Below are 18,050 nucleotides of genomic sequence, written 5' to 3'. Positions count from 1 at the left end.
AAAACCACAAAAAAAAAAAAAAAAAAAAAAAAAAAAAAAAAAAAAAATTGAGCAAAAAAATAAATAATGATAGCACTGGATTATAACCTAAAGTATAAAATAACTACTCATGAGCCCATACTGATATAAATGATCAAATAAATATGTAAATGGGGGAGAAAGCACAAGTCTTCCTTACAGAGTTTTAAATAATATACATAGATACTCCCCCTTCTAGGAGGTGGAGCTTAGTTCTCCCTCTCCTGAGGGTGGGTTGAACTTAGTGACTCATTTGTAGCAAACAGAACATGGAAAAGTGAACATGGTAACTTTGCAGTGGAAGAACCTCCCACACGGCACTTTAACCAAGTGATCATGGGTACCGTTATCATAAATCACACTGATAGCCGGGATCCCCTGAATTTGCTAAGAAGGGCACTTCACCTCTGTGGGCATTCTTCCCCAAATCCACAACCCCAGTCTAATCATGAAAAAACAGACAAACCCAAACTGAGGGACAGTCTACAAAATACCTGACCAGGTTTCCTCAAGTGTGTAAGGCCATTAAAAAACAAGGAAAGCATGAGGGACTATTACTATTGGAAGAGACAAGAGAGATAAAACAATTAAATGCAAAGTGACATTTTGGATTGGATCCTTGTACAGAAAAAGGACATTACTGGGAAAGGGTGGGAATAATACCTGGTGTCATTAATTGTAAATCAAAAATTATTCAAGATAAAAAGCTAAAATATATGGTTGTAAAATGATAGTCCTATAAATAAAAATTGATCCGAAGGTACTTTTTTTTTAGCATCCTCAGTATTTATTAAAAATAGTAATTTAATACTTACATGCCTAGTACCTGATGTATACAGTTGTTTAAAATTGACATGGTCCCTACTCACATGAAACTTGGACTCTTCTGCAGGAGAGAAGCAATAAACAAGTCAATAAGCCAATAAAGATGTAATTCAAATCGGGATAAGATCTGAGGGAAACGAGCAGGATCAATAGAAGCACCTGTACTAGTTCGCTTTCTTTGTGAATATATGAATTATTTTTACAATGAACATATATTCTATTTCAGAAAAAGCTATTTCTCAAGCCTAATTGGGTAGTTATCTTGCAAAACCTTAGCATGTTACCTCATTTCAGTGATTTATTTCTATATCAAAAGAGCCATTATTTGAAATTGCCGTGACTAGCTTTTGCCTACACATAGTATTGTTGCAGGGAAAAGGTAAATCCGTATCTGCCTGATATGCCTAAGTTCTTTGCACCTGTAACAAAATAGACACAAATTATTTAATGAGGGAGAAAAAAAACAATACTTGGGATAAAGGAAGAAGAATTGTTCTGATTCTTAGATTACTGCCTTTACTTGACCAGACTGCTTCCCAAGGGCTTAATATTGACTGATGCTCTACACAGCTAATTTTTAGAGCATATCTTGTAATATGAGGAGTTCTTGTCACAGTTTTTATTCTGTATTGATGGAGCATGATCTTTGAGATAAATAATCCCAGTCCTGAAATCATTAAAATTTCATATTGGATTGCTTTACTTTATTTCCTTTTTACCAGGCTCTTATTCCTAGCTTTTTTCTTCTCTCTCTCTCTCTCTCTCTTTTTACCCTTTCCTTTCCTTTTTCCTTTCCTTCCCTTCCCTTTCCTTTTCTTTTTCCCTTCCTTTCTAAATTAAACTCCTGGCAGTATAAAATAGAGGATAAGTTTGTGTGCCCTGGAGCTGCAGTGAATTCAAGTTCCATTTCAGTTAGTCACTAGTTATGGAGCTCTGGCAATCCGTTCCTCAGTTTTCCTCGTCTATATGGTGAGATGATAATGATACCACCCATCTCCCAGGATTGCTGTGGGGTTAAGATGAATGGATACTGTAAGGTGCTTAGTACAGTGCCTGACTTATAGTAAGTACCCTATATGCAGGACTATTTTATATAATGTTTCCAGGGAACATGAGGAGAAACAGATATTGTTTCTTTATTGCCACCAATAGTTTTCAACATCATTATCATTATCAGGCTCCCAGAAAAATGTAATATTCCATTATTTAGCTTTGAAGAATACTTTTCAGAAGGACTTCTTAGTTTTTAATGTGTGGTATTGAGAAAAGGTTGTGAATATGATGATACTTATCTTGGGGCAGTCAGCTTTAAATCAGGCTGGAAACATTATTCAGCCTTCCAAGTTAGTGAGTGCAACAAGTGTTAGAGCCATTCATGACTTAATATATACTGAATATATGAGCATTTAGAAATAAGACCTGCTAATTGCTGTGGTAGATACATTCCTGTGTGTCCCAGTATTAATCCTATCACTTTTGAAAGACTCTTGAGTGATATATTATGGGAGTTTGATATCATTTAAGTTAGGTATTTTTATATCTTTTGGGTTTTGATGACTGAAACATTGATCATATATAGTTTCATTAGATATATATTATGTATACTTACATACAGTACTTATGTATATAATGCCAATTTAGAGTTTATTAGTGTTTTGGAATGTGCTGATCATTGTAATCACATTTAAAAATCATTTTGTAACAAAACAAACAAAACAAAATCTTGAAATTACCATTCCTTGGTTTCTTCCCTTTCAGTCCTGTGGTTTTTTTGTTTGTTTCCCCAGAAAATGTTCCTGAGAAAGATCTTCATGGAAGACTTTATATCAACCGTGTTTTTCGTATCAGTGCTGAAAGAATGTTTGAATTGCTCTTCACCAGTTCACGCTTTATGCAGAGATTTGCCAATTCTAGGAATATAATCGGTTGGTCTTGTGTTTATCTAATGATAAATATGGGAGAATTTTGTTATCCTTTAAGAGTTGAGCCTATATTAATGATATATGTTGTCGGGGGGGGATAAGGCTTTGATTTTATTTTGGTGATATATAAACTGGTATTTAAGCATTTTGGCTAAATTTACATGTGAGCATTGATTAACTGTTCAACTAGTCAGATCCTACCTACAATTAAGTTCAAACTCTTTGAAACGAAAACTCCGTTTATTTATTAATGTAGCATTTCATTTGGGTTGAACCTTATTTAAAAGGATTCCATTGTGGAGCAATTGGATTCTAGCAGGGTATAAACTTGTATAGTCACTTTGCAAAATGGTTTGGCAGTAAGCTGAACATAAAAATTCTCTCTGACTCTGCAGTTCTACCAGTAAGTATGTGTCCTTCAGAAATGGATACATGTGTGCTCTGAATGACATGTACTACAGTGTTCGTGGCAGCATATTTATAATGGTCCCAAAACAAAACAGCCCAAATATCCACCAGTTACTAGAATGGGTAAACAAATTGTGTGTGTTTACAAAAAAGAATACTATATAGTAATAAAAAAAGCAAATTCCTGCTGCTTTTAACAGTATTCGTAAATCTCACAGATGTAATGTTAAGCTAGAGAAGCCAGACACAAAAGAGTACATACTATGGTTTCTTAATATAAAGTTCAAAACAGGCAAAACTAATTTATGGACACAGAATCAGCATAGTATTTACTGTGTGGAGTGTTGGGTGGGTAGAGAGTGGGAGGGAACTTCTGGGATGTTGGTAAAATCTATCTTGATCTGGGTGATGGTACACAGGTGTGTTTTCTTTGTGCAAATTCATGGAGCTATACTCTTTGATTGCAGTGTCTATGGTATATCTCAATGAAAATACAAAAGAAAAAAGATTCTAGCTAAGAAATTAGTTATACTTATAAAAAGGATTCTAGGATGCCTGGGTGTCTCAGTGGGTTAAAGCCTCTGCCTTCAGCCCAGGTCATGATCCCAGCATCCTGGGATCGAGTCCCTCTTTGGGCTCTCTGCTCAGCAGGGAGCCTGCTTCCCTCTCTCTCTGCCTGCCTCTCTGCCTGCTTGTAATCTCTGTCTATCAAATAACGTAAATAAATAAAAAAAAATTAAAAAGGATTCTATGTGTTGTAAGTTCTATTTTGGTAAACATCTCGAATAAGCTTATAGTTAGTTTGAAACTGATTTTATTCTAAGTATTCCAGAATATTTTATAAACTTTGGGAGCACATGGTTTAGCTTGCTATAATTTTATATAGCAAACAGCAGCAGAGATTCATATAAGTTGAGTCATTTGATATAGTCAAAGAGAAAGTTATTCTACAGTCAATTTAAATATAGTTCATAATTAAGCCACTTTATTAACCATTACATATTACTGCTTTATGTGCAACTCCTATGTAAATATAACAATATTTGTAGATTATATCATTGATAGCTTTTGAGCCCTGTGATTATATTAAGAATTTCATGTTTAAAAAAAATCATTTTTTTCCATTCTTTTAGTTTTAAGAATGCGGAATATTTGGGGGATACAAATTTTCTTCTTCCCTCAGTAGCTTATGTTTAATATATCTCTTCTGAATCTATTTTGTATTTTCTTGCTATTCATATCTGTCTAGAGAACTTGATATTTCAGAAGGGTTGGATATGTTATTTTTCTTAATATTCTAAGATGATGCTTGTTGATACTGTATTGCCATTTTAATGGCTCAAAGTTCCATGAGGAACTAACTGGTGCGAAATGAAATTTGTTTTTTTTTTCTTTCTCTTTCTTTTCTTTCCTTTTAAAAAAATAGATCTTATTTATTTATTTGAGAGAGAGAGAGAGCAGAAGGAGAGACAAAGGGGGAGGAAGAGAGAATCTCAAGCAAACTCCATACTAAACGCAGACCCCAACTCTGTGCTTAATCCCAGGACCCTGAGATCATGACCTGAGCCGAAATCAAGAGTAGGCTGCTTAACTGACTGAGCCAGCCAGGCACCCCTCAAGTTTGTTCTTTGACTCACAACTGTATTAGTTGTCTGATAGCATATCTAGCTTCAATATGGGTCACTACATTTGCTATCTGATGTTACAAGTGGCTTTTGGAAGCAAAGGCTTCTGGCTAATTACAAGTATAAACAGTAATAGGAATGTTGCTATTTAGACCTAGCATTAGTCAAGAGGTTTGCTCCCAAGGAGATGATTTGTTTATGATTGCACACTATTCTGCTCTCTTCTGAACTTGTTACCTGGTAATCAAAGTTCAGTGTTTTGAGAGTGGGGTTCAAAGGCTTCTTTTTATTTTTATTATTTTAAAAAGGTTATTTATTTATTTATTTGAGAGAGAGAGAGAGAGAAAGAGAGCGAGAACAAGCAGGGGAACAGCAGAGGGAGAAGGCGAAGTGGGCTCCCTGCTCAATATGGGGCTCCATCCCAGGACTCTGGGATTGGTCTGAGCCAAAGGCAGACACTTAACCAACTGAGCCATCTAGGTGCCCCACAAAGACTTCTCTTTAATAATATTAAGAAATAGTTCTTTTTTAACAGAAAGATTTGTGTAAAGTCAGTTGTTTGTGGATTTAATCTAATTTCAGCACTAAGATGGTACTATTGGATTTTTTTTAATTAAGGAGCTTTTAAATAACTATTTATTTAAATTTGTGTTTACAGCTGTGTGATACTACTTTTATAATTCAAAACTCAGTGATAAGTCTTTCTATTCAGCTTTTTAATTTTGGAAATTATAGATCTTTAGAAAAGTTGCAAGAATAGTATATTAAAACCCGTATAGCCATTCTCAAGATTCACCATTTTTTTTTGGTGGCAAAATGTACATAACATAAAATATACCATTTGAACTATTTTTTTTAAAAGGTTTTATTTATTTATTTCACAGACAGAGATCACAAGTAGGCAGAGAGGCAGGCAGAAAGAGAGAGGAGGAAGCAGGCTCCCCGTGGAGCAGAGAGCCCGATGTGGGGCTCGATCCCAGGACCCTGGGATCATGACCTGAGCCGAAGGCAGAGGCTTTAAACCACTGAGCCACCCAGGTGCCCCCCCATTTGAACTATTTTTAAGTGTTCAATTCAGTGGCATTAAGTACATTCACATTATGCAAACATCATCACCATCCATCTCCAGAACTGTTTCATCTTCCCAAACTGCAGCTCTACCTATTAAACCATAAGTCTCCGTTCCTCCTTCTCCCAGCTGCTGATGACTATCATTCTACTTTGTGTCTTTATAAATTTGACTGCTTTAGGTACCTCTTATAAGTGGAATCACACAATATTTGTTCCTTTGTGACTGGCTTATTTCACTTAGCATGTCTTCAAGGTTTATCTACGTTGTAGCATGTGTTAGAATTTCCTTCCTTTTTAAGGCTGATTACTATTATATTGTGTATATATAGCACCTTTTGCTTATCCATTCATACACTGATGGAGTTTTGAGTTGTTTCTACATTTTAGTTATTGTGAATAATGCTGCTGTGAACAGTGATGTACAAATATCTGTTTGAGTCCCTGCTTTCAGTTCCCTTGGGTATATACCTAGGAATGGAATTACTGGATTATGGGTGCTTCTATGGTTAGCTTTTTGAGGAATGGCCATACTGTTTTCCAAGTGGTTGCATCATTCCACACCCCCCCCAGCAATGTGTAAAGATTCCAATTTTTCCACATCCTTGCCAGCACTTGTTATTTTCAGTCTTTGTAAAAATAGCCATCCTAATGGGTGTGAAGACTCAACCAATTTTTTTTTAATTTTATTTTTAATAAACATATAATATATTTTTATCCCCAGGGGTACAGGTCTGTGAATCACCAGGTTTACACACTTCACAGCACTCACCATTGCACATACCCTCCCCAATGTCCATAACCCCACCCCCCCTCTCCCAATCCCCCTCCCCCCCCATCAACCCTCTGTTTTGTGAGATTAAGAGTCACTTATGGTTTGTCCCTCTCCCAATCCCATCTTGTTTCATTTACTCTTCTCTTACCCCCTAAAGCCCCATGTTGCATCTCCTCTCCCTCATATCAGGGAGATCATATGATAGTTGTCTTTCTCCGATTGACTTATTTCGCTAAGCATGATACCCTCTAGTTCCATCCACGTTGTCGCAAATGGCAAGATTTCATTTCTTTTGATGGCTGCATAGTATTCCATTGTGTATATATACCACATCTTCTTTATCCATTCGTCTGTTGATGGACATCTAGGTTCTTTCCATAGTTTGGCTATTGTAGACATTGCTGCTATAAACATTTGGGTGCACGTGCCCCTTTGGATCACTACATTTGTATCTTTAGGGTAAATACCCAGTAGTGCAATTGCTGGGTTGTAGCATAGCGGTATTTTCAACTTTCTGAGGAACCTCTATGCTGTTTTCCAGAGTAGCTCCACCAGCTTGCATTTCTAACAACAGTGTAGGAGGGATCCCCTTTCTCTGCATCCTCGCCAACAGCTATCATTTCCTGACTGATTAATTTTAGCCATTCTGACTGGTGTGAGGTGGTATCTCACTGTGGTTTTGATTTGTATTTCCCTTATGCCAAGTGATGTAGAGCACTTTTTCATGTGTCTGTTGGCCATCTGGATGTCTTCTTTGCCTAAATGTCTGTTCATGTCTTCTGCCCATTTCTTGATTGGATTATTTGTTCTTTGGGTGTTGAGTTTGCTAAGTTCTTTATAGATTTTGGACACTAGCCCTTTATCTGATATGTCATTTGCAAATATCTTCTCCCATTCTGTCAGTTGTCTTTTGGTTTTGTTAACTGTTTCCTTTGCTGTGCAAAAGCTTTTGATCTTGATAAAATCCCAATAGTTCATTTTTGCCCTTGCTTCCCTTCCCTTTGGCGATGTTCCTAGGAAGATGTTGCTGCGGCTGAGGTCGAAGAGGTTGCTGCCTGTGTTCTCCTCAAGGATTTTGATGGATTCCTTTCTCACATTGAGGTCCTTCATCCATTTTGAGTCTATTTTCGTGTGTGGTGTAAGGAAATGATCCAATTTCATTTTTCTGCATGTGGCCGTCCAATTTTCCCAACACCATTTATTGAAGAGGCTGTCTTTTTTCCATTGGACATTCTTTCCTGCTTTGTCGAAGATTAGTTGACCATAGAGTTGAGGGTCTATTTCTGGGCTCTCTATTCTGTTCCATTGATCTATGTGTCTGTTTTTGTGCCAGTACCATGCTGTCTTGATGATGACAGCTTTGTAATAGAGCTTGAAGTCCGGAATTGTGATGCCACCAACTTTGGCTTTCTTTTTCAATATTCCTTTGGCTATTCGAGGTCTTTTCTGGTTCCATATAAATTTTAGGATTATTTGTTCCAATTCTTTGAAAAAAATGGATGGTACTTTGATAGGAATTGCATTAAATGTGTAGATTGCTTTAGGTAGCATAGACATTTTCACAATATTTATTCTTCCAATCCAGGAGCATGGAACATTTTTCCATTTCTTTGTGTCTTCCTCAATTTCTTTCATGAGTACTTTATAGTTTTCTGTGTATAGATTCTTAGTCTCTTTGGTTAGGTTTTTTCCTAGGTATCTTATGGTTTTGGGTGCAGTTGTAAATGGGATTGACTCCTTAATTTCTCTTTCTTCTGTCTTGTTGTTGGTGTAGAAAAATGCAACTGATTTCTGTGCATTGATTTTATATCCTGACACTTTACTGAATTCCTGTACAAGTTCTAGCAGTTTTGGAGTGGAGTCTTTTGGGTTTTCCACATATAGTATCATATCATCTGCGAAGAGTGATAGTTTGACTTCTTCTTTGCCGATTTGGATGCCTTTAATTTCCTTTTGTTGTCTGATTGCTGAGGCTAGGACTTCCAGTACTATGTTGAATAGCGGTGGTGATAACGGACATCCCTGCCGTGTTCCTGACCTTAGCGGAAAAGCTTTCAGTTTTTCTCCATTGAGAATGATATTTGCGGAAGACTCACCAATTTTTAAAACGTTATTACATCAAAGGATTCATAAACTATTCTGCAATTCCTGCTTTTTATTACTTTATTTCAGTATATCAAAATGACACATGTGTCCTTTGTATATTGTTGCCATTCTTCTTATAATTTCATCCCCAATTTTTTCTGTCATGATGAGCTTTACTTAGGTACTGGGGGGCTTGATTATTTAAAAATATTGTTAATTATATGATATTCTGGTACACGATATTCAGTAGGATTGTTGGTGACGTTGGTGACAATATAAGTGGAAGACATACTTTTATCCTTGTTAATAGTTGCTTTGTTAACAGCAGAATTCAGTGATATCTTAAAAGTCTGTTGCTAATTAGCAATGGATTATTTGTATAATTTCTTGAAATAGGCTGACATGATCAGAATAATTTTTGGAAAATTATTTTAGATTAAATTTTGTATCTTCTTTCATATACAGCTAAATAAATTATTTTTTACAGCAAATTCTGTGTGTTAAGGGTGCCTGGCTGCTCAGTGAGAAGAGCATGCAACTCTTGATCTTGGGATCATGAGTTCAAGCCCCACATTGGGTGTAGAGATCATAAATAAATAAATATTGTGTATATATAATATATTACAGAATTTTGCATGGTAGATTCTATAGTTTGTGATGCTGTCTTTTTAGTTCCAAGATTTTTTCAGATACTGAAAAGGCTGCTTTGGGGTCCCTCAAAAAATCTGGAGACCCAGCTGTATGAAATAAGTGGAGTAAAATTGCCTATATCATAAAGCTTGCTTCATTTTGTTTGGATGATGGGTAATGGGTTAGTTAAAGGCATCTGTATTTTAGGATGTTACAAATAGCAGTCAAGCATACTAATTGCCTAAGTCCCTGAGTGCTAACAGCATTAGGTGATTTAGTCAAATCTTTGAAAAGAGTTCATGATGCTGTTACCTGTATATTCCTAGTCTTTGCCTTGTTAAATGATCTTTGCTGTATGGTGCTATATTCTAAAATATATTTCTGTTCAAAGTATGTTTTTACTCACTGTGTTATTATTATTTTTTAATAAAGATTTTTTTTTTTTTTGAGAGAGCGCACAAGTTAGGGAGGGGCCAGGGGGAGAGAGAGGAGGAGAAGCGGACTCCCTGCTGAGCATGAGCAGATCCCAGTCCCTCCACCCCCCCAAGATCATGACCTGAGCCATAGGGAAATGCCTACCTGGCTGAGCCACCAAGGTGCCCCTCACTATGTTATTATTAAGCAAATAAGAATTTTAACCAAGATGTTGCCATAAATTCAAAGAGATTTTCTTACAGCTTTCTTAGTATAGAAATGTTATATAGTTATTTATATTCCATAGCTCCCTCCTTGATTAAAGATTTTGACAGATAAGCTATTAACATTACATGATTTCTTATTAACATGATTTTTCCACAAGCTGGGATCAAGGTCTTATTTTTTTTAAATTTTTATTCTTTTTGAGAGCCTTGTTTTTACATAACGACAAATGTCTTTCAAGGTTTTGTCCTTAATAATGGGAATGTTAAAAAGTTGTTCTGTTTGTGTTTGATAAGGCAGGTGCCATTACTTCTCTTTCCAGGTACTGGGAGCTTCAAAATGAAGACTCCAGATGAAACAACTTTTAATTTGTTGTTAAAGTGTATTAATAGACAACAGTTGAGAAGTAAATGAATCAAAGATGTGGAATATGTCATATACAAGAATAGTGCCTTATGTTTAATTTTACTTTAGTGTTGAAATGGTAACAGTCATAAGGAAGTTAGAACTGTCCAAAAATAAAAATTGAAATAATTAAAAACTACTTCGTTCCATTAATCATCAGGGAAATGCAAATCAAAACCACAAGGAGATACCATCTCACACCTGTTAGAATGGCTAGAATCAAAAACACAGGACATAACAAGTGTTGGCAAGGATGTGGAGAAAAAGGAACACTTGTGCACTGTTGGTGGGAATGCAAATTAATGCAGTCACTATGGAAAACAGTATGGAGCTTTCTGAAAATATTAAAAATAGAATTACTGTATGATCCAGTAATTCCATTTTTGGATCTTTACCCAAAGAAAATGAAAGCAATAATTCAAAAAGATACATGTACCCCCATGTTTATTGCAGCATTATTTATGATAGCACAGATATGGAAGCAACCCAGGTGCCCATCAATTGATGAATGGATAAAGAATGGTACATATGTGTGTGTGTGTGTGTAGATATATATAATGGAATATTACCCATCCATAAAAAAGAATGAGATTTTGCCCTTTCCAACAACAGGGATGGGCATGGAGGGTAAAATGCAAAGTGAAATAAGATGGAGAAGGACAAATACAGTATGATTTCATTCATATGTGGAATTTAAGAAAACAAATAACAAAGAACAAAAGAGACAAAAAGCCAGACCTAAATACAGAGAACAAACTGGTGGTAGCCAGAAGGAAGGTGTGTGGAGGCGGATGGGTGAAATACGTGAAGGAGATTAAGAGTACATTTATCATAGGGGCGCCTGGGTGGCTCAGTGGGTTAGAGCCTTTGTTTCTAGCTCAAGTCATGATCCTAGGGTCCTGGGATCGTAGCCCCGCATCGGGCTCTCTGCTCAGCAGGGAGCCTGCTTCCCCTCTCTCTGCCTACTTGTGATCTCTGTCAAAGAAATAAAATCTTAAAAAAAAAAAAGAGTACATTTATCATAGGTAAAGTATAGAATTGTTGAATCATATTGTATACCTGAGGCTAATATAACACTGTATGTTAATTTCAGGTGTACAATATAATAATTATATAATAATACAATATAATATGTACAAAATAATATAATAATATAACAATATAATAAGACAAAAAAACCTACCTCTGATTCCATTTTAAGTCATACTCTTCAGATTTTTAGAACCAACTCTCTTTTTATGTTTGCTGTTATTAGATGTAGTGTCCACCCCTTGGAAAGTAGAACCTGGAGGTGATCAACTGAGAACCATGACCTACACTATAGTCCTTAATAATCCACTTACTGGAAAGTGCACTGCTGCCACTGAAAAACAGGTATGTCTACTCTGTTAGTATTCCAAAATATCATATGTGTGGGGTGAGAGAAGATGACTGTTAGTCACCAGTTTACAAGACGATTTTAAGAAATAAGTGGCCAAAAAAAAAAAAAAAAAAAAGAGGGAGGAGAAACTGTCAGATTAAAAGGAGATTTAAGAGGCATATCAACCAAATCAACCCAATCCTAATTCAAACAAACCAACTAAAAATATATTTATGAGATTTAAGGAATTGCTAATTTTTACATGTAGTAGTGGTATTGCAGCTATGTTTTAAAGAAAAGAGTATCTTTTAAAGACACAGTAAAGAAATTATAAAGAGATACACTGGCATATTTAAGAATAAAATTATACTGGTATCTGGGGTATCCTTTAAAAGTAATCTAGCCAGGCAGAGCATGGTGGTGGAGGGAGGGAGTGTGGGGATGGGATACGGATGAAGCAGGACTGGCAAGAGTTAATGTTGTTCAAGCTGGTTGATGAGTTTGTGAGGCTTCATTACACTTCATTTCTATTTTTGTGTATGTTTGAGCTTTTTTATAATAAAGGGTTTTAAAAAGAACAGTACTGGAATCCAATTACAGGATCCCGTCAGGAGTTAGGGCCAAATAACTAGAGGGCAGCAGTGATGTATGGGAAGAGATTATAAAATACTCAGTGCTCTCCTCAGTGGCCAGCGTGGCACTGTCTAGTGGAGTTCGTGTTTGACCAAATTGTATTGAAGTGTAATGTATCTGTTCTGTAAATAGAAAATATCGTAACATCTGAACTAGTTTTGTGGTTGTGGCTTTTGCCCAATGTTAAAAAGGACTTAAATTTTTCTTTTTCAAAAGATTTTCAAACATTTAAGAAAAGTTTGGTATTTTGATATGGGGGTCTTTGATAACCTTGAAAAGCTATGATTAAAATGAGGAAGGCTTGGTCATCAAACACTCCAAATTCTGTTTTGGGAAAGCTGTGTTTTCTTCGGTCATCCTCTTCCTTCACTATTTTGGTGAAGGGTGATTGTTAAATTTTTAAGAATTTTGGAGTGGATCCTCGCTTCGTTCAATTGAATTTTGAATTGTTCCCCTATCGGGAACATTTAAAATCCTTTGTAAACTAATAACATACACAAGAAACTATAAATTTTCTCTTTCTTCCTCAAACCTAAAAGAAAGAAAAAAATGATTATGCAATGAAATGGCAGAGAGGCAGCAAAATCTACTTTTGTGAATCCTGTCTTCTCAATTCATAGACAGCACAGCCAACATGGAGGCTTTTCCAGTTTGAGAAGGAATTCTAGTTATATATATTCTAAATTGGCAAGGAGTTTAATATATTAAACTTGTACATGCAAAATTTTTTTAAATCTTATTTTGGCAGACACTGTATAAAGAAAGTCGGGAAGCACAATTTTATTTGGTAGATTCAGAAGTCCTGACACATGATGTTCCCTACCATGATTACTTCTATACCCTGAACAGATACCATATCATCCGATCCTCAAAACAGAAATGCCGGCTGAGGTGAGCTATCGTAAATGAGTGTTTTAGCCAGGCTAGGTGAGATTATATTCTGGAACATACATATCAATCCTAAAATCTTAGTAGCCTTACACAACCAAGCTTTATTCGCTGTTCACATTACATGTCCATGTCCGCAGAGGAATGGGGTTCCTCACTCAAGGCCACATGGTAATGAGTGCTTTGACATCCTGGAGCAGCACAATCCAGAATATGTGTCATTTTTATTGCTACAGGAAGAGAAAGTTGTAGAACTGTGTTCACAGTCCAGTGGCCAGAACTAGTCACAGGGCCCTATTTAATGTCAGGAGCACATGGTTAGCACATTGTTGCAATGGGAAATCAGAGATGGTTGAGCATCAAAGATAGTGATGGCCCACCATGGGCTTTGCCTGGTTTTAGCTAATGTAGTTACTTTCACCTAGTTTATGACCACTAGAGATTTTTTATAAAAGGCGTTTAGGAAATTTAGAATTTATTTTGAGCCTTTATTGCTATTTAAGTAAAGAAAACTCGGGGCTAGAGATAGAAAAAAATGAAATGCCAAGTACTTAGAAGGAAAATTTCATGAAGTTATTAGCAGCATACAGCAATTTTTTAAGAAGTCCTCATCAGTGAACAAATTTTCTTTTATGATTAATGATTTTGAGTCTTTTTGGCTTTCCACTGAACATAATCTTACACTTAATTGCAATGTTAATAGAACTAAATTCTTTCCTTTAAAGAATTATTCTTCTTTCCTCCTTATTTTATTAGAGTTTCCACTGATTTGAAATACAGAAAACAACCATGGGCCATTATCAAATCTCTAATTGAAAAGAATTCCTGGAGTTCCTTGGAGGACTATTTCAAACAGCTTGGTTTGTAAATTTCTTCATTTATCTATTTTTGTAAAGATAGTATTTATTAACAAAACAGATTGATTCTTCATTTGGCTTCATAACTGGAACTAGTAGATGATGTTGGATTGACTCCCAACATCTAATGATACCCCACTTGGAATTTGAAAACTTTTAATTTTAATTGGTCTAACAAACATTTACATTATGTTTATTATATGCCAGATGTGTTTGTGTGCTTGATAAATATTAGTCCCTTAGAAACCTGTGGGGTAGATATTGTTATTTTTTCCCATTTTACTAAAGAATAAATATTGAAAGAGAGAGAAGTTAAGTGACTTGTCCAAGATCACAGTTAGGAGCTATCACAGCCTCTTCAAGGAGCCAAGGAAGCTGACTGCAGTGAGAGACTGTGTAACTTGATCACAAATACGTACTTGTGCTCCTTGGTGCCTCCCCCCCCCACCCCACCCGCAGTCCTTAGGAATGCAGCTTCCCTGGGTTTACACAGGACCACTTAGCAACGGTAGGTATCATGTACATGTATGGATTTGGTGGCGATGGGTAGTAGACTGGGGAAGTGATATTGTTGTTACATTTGGATATTCCTTAAAATAAAACATGACAAATATATATATACATGACTATAAATTAATTATTTTTTTTAAAGATTTTATCTATTTATTTGACAGAGAGAGAGACATCAAGAGAGGGAACACAAGCAGGGGGAGTGGGAGAGGCAGAAGCAGGCTTCCTGCTGAGTGCGGAGCCAGCCCGATGCGGGTCTCGATCCCAGAACCACGACCAGGATCATGACCCAAGCTGAAGGCAGATGCTTAATGACTGGGCAACCCATGCACCCCTATAATTAATTCTGGTTAAAGAAAAGCAGGGTCAGTCAGTTCAGGGTAAACTAAGTCTTCATCATCTAATTTGTTGATTATTTTCCTTGCTCTTCTCTCTTGGCTATTCATTATTAAACTCCTAATCAGGAGCAAAGAAAATGAAATTCAAAAATTAGTTTGGCCACTGGATAATGAACTTCTAATAAAAAATCTGGTGAAGGAAAGGTTGAAACAAATGACAAAAATGAGGTTTTTTTGTTGTTTGTAGATTTTCCTTATTAGGACTTACTTTTTTACAAACCCTCATTGAAAACTAGACCTATAATATGCTACTTCTTCCGTTGATATTGACAATCAACTACCACAAAATATCTTGGAAGTCTTTCTAATGTGCCAATGTAAGTGGGTAGCCTGTTGTTTTCATAACTGAAATCATTATGTTAATATTTAATATAGCACATGGTGAATTTGCTCTGATGATCCCATCATTTATTAATATAGATAATTCTTCCTAGAGTAGTGACCCCTCATTATAGGATCACTTTACCCTCCAAAACTTTTTATTAAGAGTAAGGTTTGGATCTAGGCCATGAGAACTTAATATTTAAAGTTACCAAGGCTTAAAAAAACAAAACAAAACAAACCCCTAAACACAAAACAACCCCTCCTGCCCCTGTATCTTATAGTTGAAGTTTCTCCACTGTCTAAAGCTTTCTTTTTTCCTTCATAGAATCAGACTTGTTAATGGAAGAATCTATGTTGAATCAGTCCATTGAGGACACCGGAAAACTTAGTGGCTTGAGAAGGAGAAGGCGAACATTCAACCGAACAGCAGAAACAGTTCCTAAACTTTCTTCTCAGTGTTCTTCTGGAGATGTGGGCTTAGATGCCAGAGGGGACATTTCAGGTAGCTGCTATCGGGTAAACAGAGATGGAAGATTATAGTTTACTTACATCAAGCGGAGTATGTGTCTTGTTTATAGACAAGACAGGAGGTCTCCCTTTTTCCTCTTCTTTTTTTTTTTTTTTTTTCATTTTTCCTCTTCTGATAATGTTTATCTGAGTTCTTTAAAAATAACTAATGTATAAATGTAAAGAAGCAGTTGCAAAATGGCAGGCATATGGCCAGTCGATGTGTTTTTTGGGGCCCGTGTGATATTTTAAAAATTGGATGTTTTTATATGAAAACTCAGATCTGACAGTTCTGGACTCAAATCCCTTCACAGCAACAATCAGTCAGAGCTTAGTAGTAGCTTCTCCAATAGACAGAGCATGTGCTCCCCAAGTCACCAGTCCCTATCACTGTCCCTGGCTGCTAGATGCTTCACTCAAGAATTTTTGACCTCGCATATTTACAGACATTTGATTTCTACCCTTGAGAGTACTAAAGTGCTTGTATGTTTTTAATTCTTATGTACTCTCAGGTCCAGCCCAAAAAGTTCCAAAGATGGAATTTGACTTTTATTATCCCCACTCTCAATTTTGAAAACACCTTGTCTCTACTGTTACTTCCTCCCTCTCAGAGCTATAAAACTCTCTTCCTTCTCACCTCTCTACTTATCAATTCCTCTTCTAAGGCTTATATCTTAGTGTGAATGTTTATCTGCTATTTAAGCTTAATAATATTTTAGTTTTGGAATTTAAAAGTTAGGGCAACAGAGAACAGGTGAGGATGATTAAAAAACTTTTTTAAGGGGAGAAGCATTGTACAAAAACCCAGCTTAAACATTATTTGCAGAGATGGAACTTAGCTAGAGATCATACATGATACTTTGAATTGCTTATTTTAGAGCAAATTAATTTTTAATGTAGGCTGAATTTGCAGGACCGTTGTAGGTTTTCTTTTTGTGGATTTGTTTCAAATTAGTGAAGATATTAGAAATCAACAAAGGGTGTTGGGAATTTACATCAAGTTGTCTTTACAAATCATGTAAAAATTTTCTTCTCTAGTTCTTTTCAAATGAAATTAAATTTTAACCAGTGTTAATCACAATCCTGTTCTAATATGTTTTTCTGTGTGTGATCTGCAGGAAAGAAAAAGGAAATGGAAAGCTATAACATTGCCCTTATTGTGGTGATGAGTATTTTGTAAGTATTTGTTTTGAGTGCTTATTTTGCTTGTGTCTTCACATATCTTTTAACAGTTTCTAAAAGAATTTGGATTTGTATGTTATTGTGTAAAAATTGCCACTATTTGACTAATTTATAAAATTAGTATATATAAAATATATATAGTATATATATACTATATATATATAGTATATATAGTATATAAAAACTAATTTATAAAAACATTAATTTTATATGCTTCAATCTGATAGTTTTTTATTTTCAGGGGAATTATTAAATTTGAGCAAATGCCAAGTACACAGTCAATAAGTATTTTTAATTAATTAGTTAATTAGGTAGGCTTCATACATGGAGCCCAACACAGGGCTTGAACTCATAACCCTGAGATCATGACCTGAGCTGAGATCAAGCATCAGATACTTAACTGACTGAGCCACGCAGACACCACTAATGTTTTTTTTAATTAATCTGACTTTTTTCTACCATCATAGATTTTTATTGGAAGTTCCATAAACTTAAAGAGAATATTTATATATGTAGCTGGTGAGATCCCAATAGTGTTATTTTGCACTATTTAATTAGACCAGTGATTCTTACCCTTTAAGATCACTTTCTAAAATGCAGACTTCTAGACCCCAGTCCCAGAGATTGAGTTAGTAGGTCTTGAGCAAGAATCTACTCAGGAAGACATACTTAGACTATTTTTTACACGGCTGTATTTGAGTATTGAGGTAGTCAATTAGATTTAATTGAATTGGTTCTGACTGGGTGATACACTCTTGGTGAATATTTTTTGAAATGAAGTTCTCATACCAGCTGCTTTTTCTAAATATAGATTTCAGAATGTAGAAAATGTTTGATATACAAAAGGTTTTCATATGCTCCTTAAGTTGGTTTGCTATGACAATTTTGAATATTAAATATTATCAGTGATCTTTTATGGTACTATGCAAAAAATTTATAGTCAGATGTTGAAATGTTGATTTACATACGATTTCAGTTCTTGCTCTTACCT

At 35.6% G+C, this 18,050-nt stretch overlaps 1 protein-coding gene across 1 annotated transcript in view; it reads left to right on the top strand.

The window, feature by feature from the left end:
• Positions 1-18,050, top strand: part of LOC111150891 (GRAM domain containing 1C) — a 90,413-nt gene that overhangs the window by 65,259 nt on the left and 7,104 nt on the right. Inside the window, exons 11-16 of the mRNA XM_022508574.1 lie at positions 2,631-2,768; positions 11,656-11,774; positions 13,142-13,284; positions 14,038-14,141; positions 15,696-15,872; positions 16,996-17,053. Of these exons, the coding sequence (XP_022364282.1) occupies positions 2,631-2,768; positions 11,656-11,774; positions 13,142-13,284; positions 14,038-14,141; positions 15,696-15,872; positions 16,996-17,053 (739 nt within the window). The remainder of the gene's footprint in view (positions 1-2,630; positions 2,769-11,655; positions 11,775-13,141; positions 13,285-14,037; positions 14,142-15,695; positions 15,873-16,995; positions 17,054-18,050) is intronic.

This window comes from Enhydra lutris, unplaced genomic scaffold (genome assembly GCF_002288905.1).
Source record: "Enhydra lutris kenyoni isolate GAN:26980312 unplaced genomic scaffold, ASM228890v2 scaffoldscaffold2, whole genome shotgun sequence".
Taxonomy (NCBI): domain Eukaryota; kingdom Metazoa; phylum Chordata; class Mammalia; order Carnivora; family Mustelidae; genus Enhydra; species Enhydra lutris.
The sequence above is the reverse complement of the archived record's forward strand: the minus strand, read 5'-3'. Positions and strand labels throughout refer to the sequence as shown.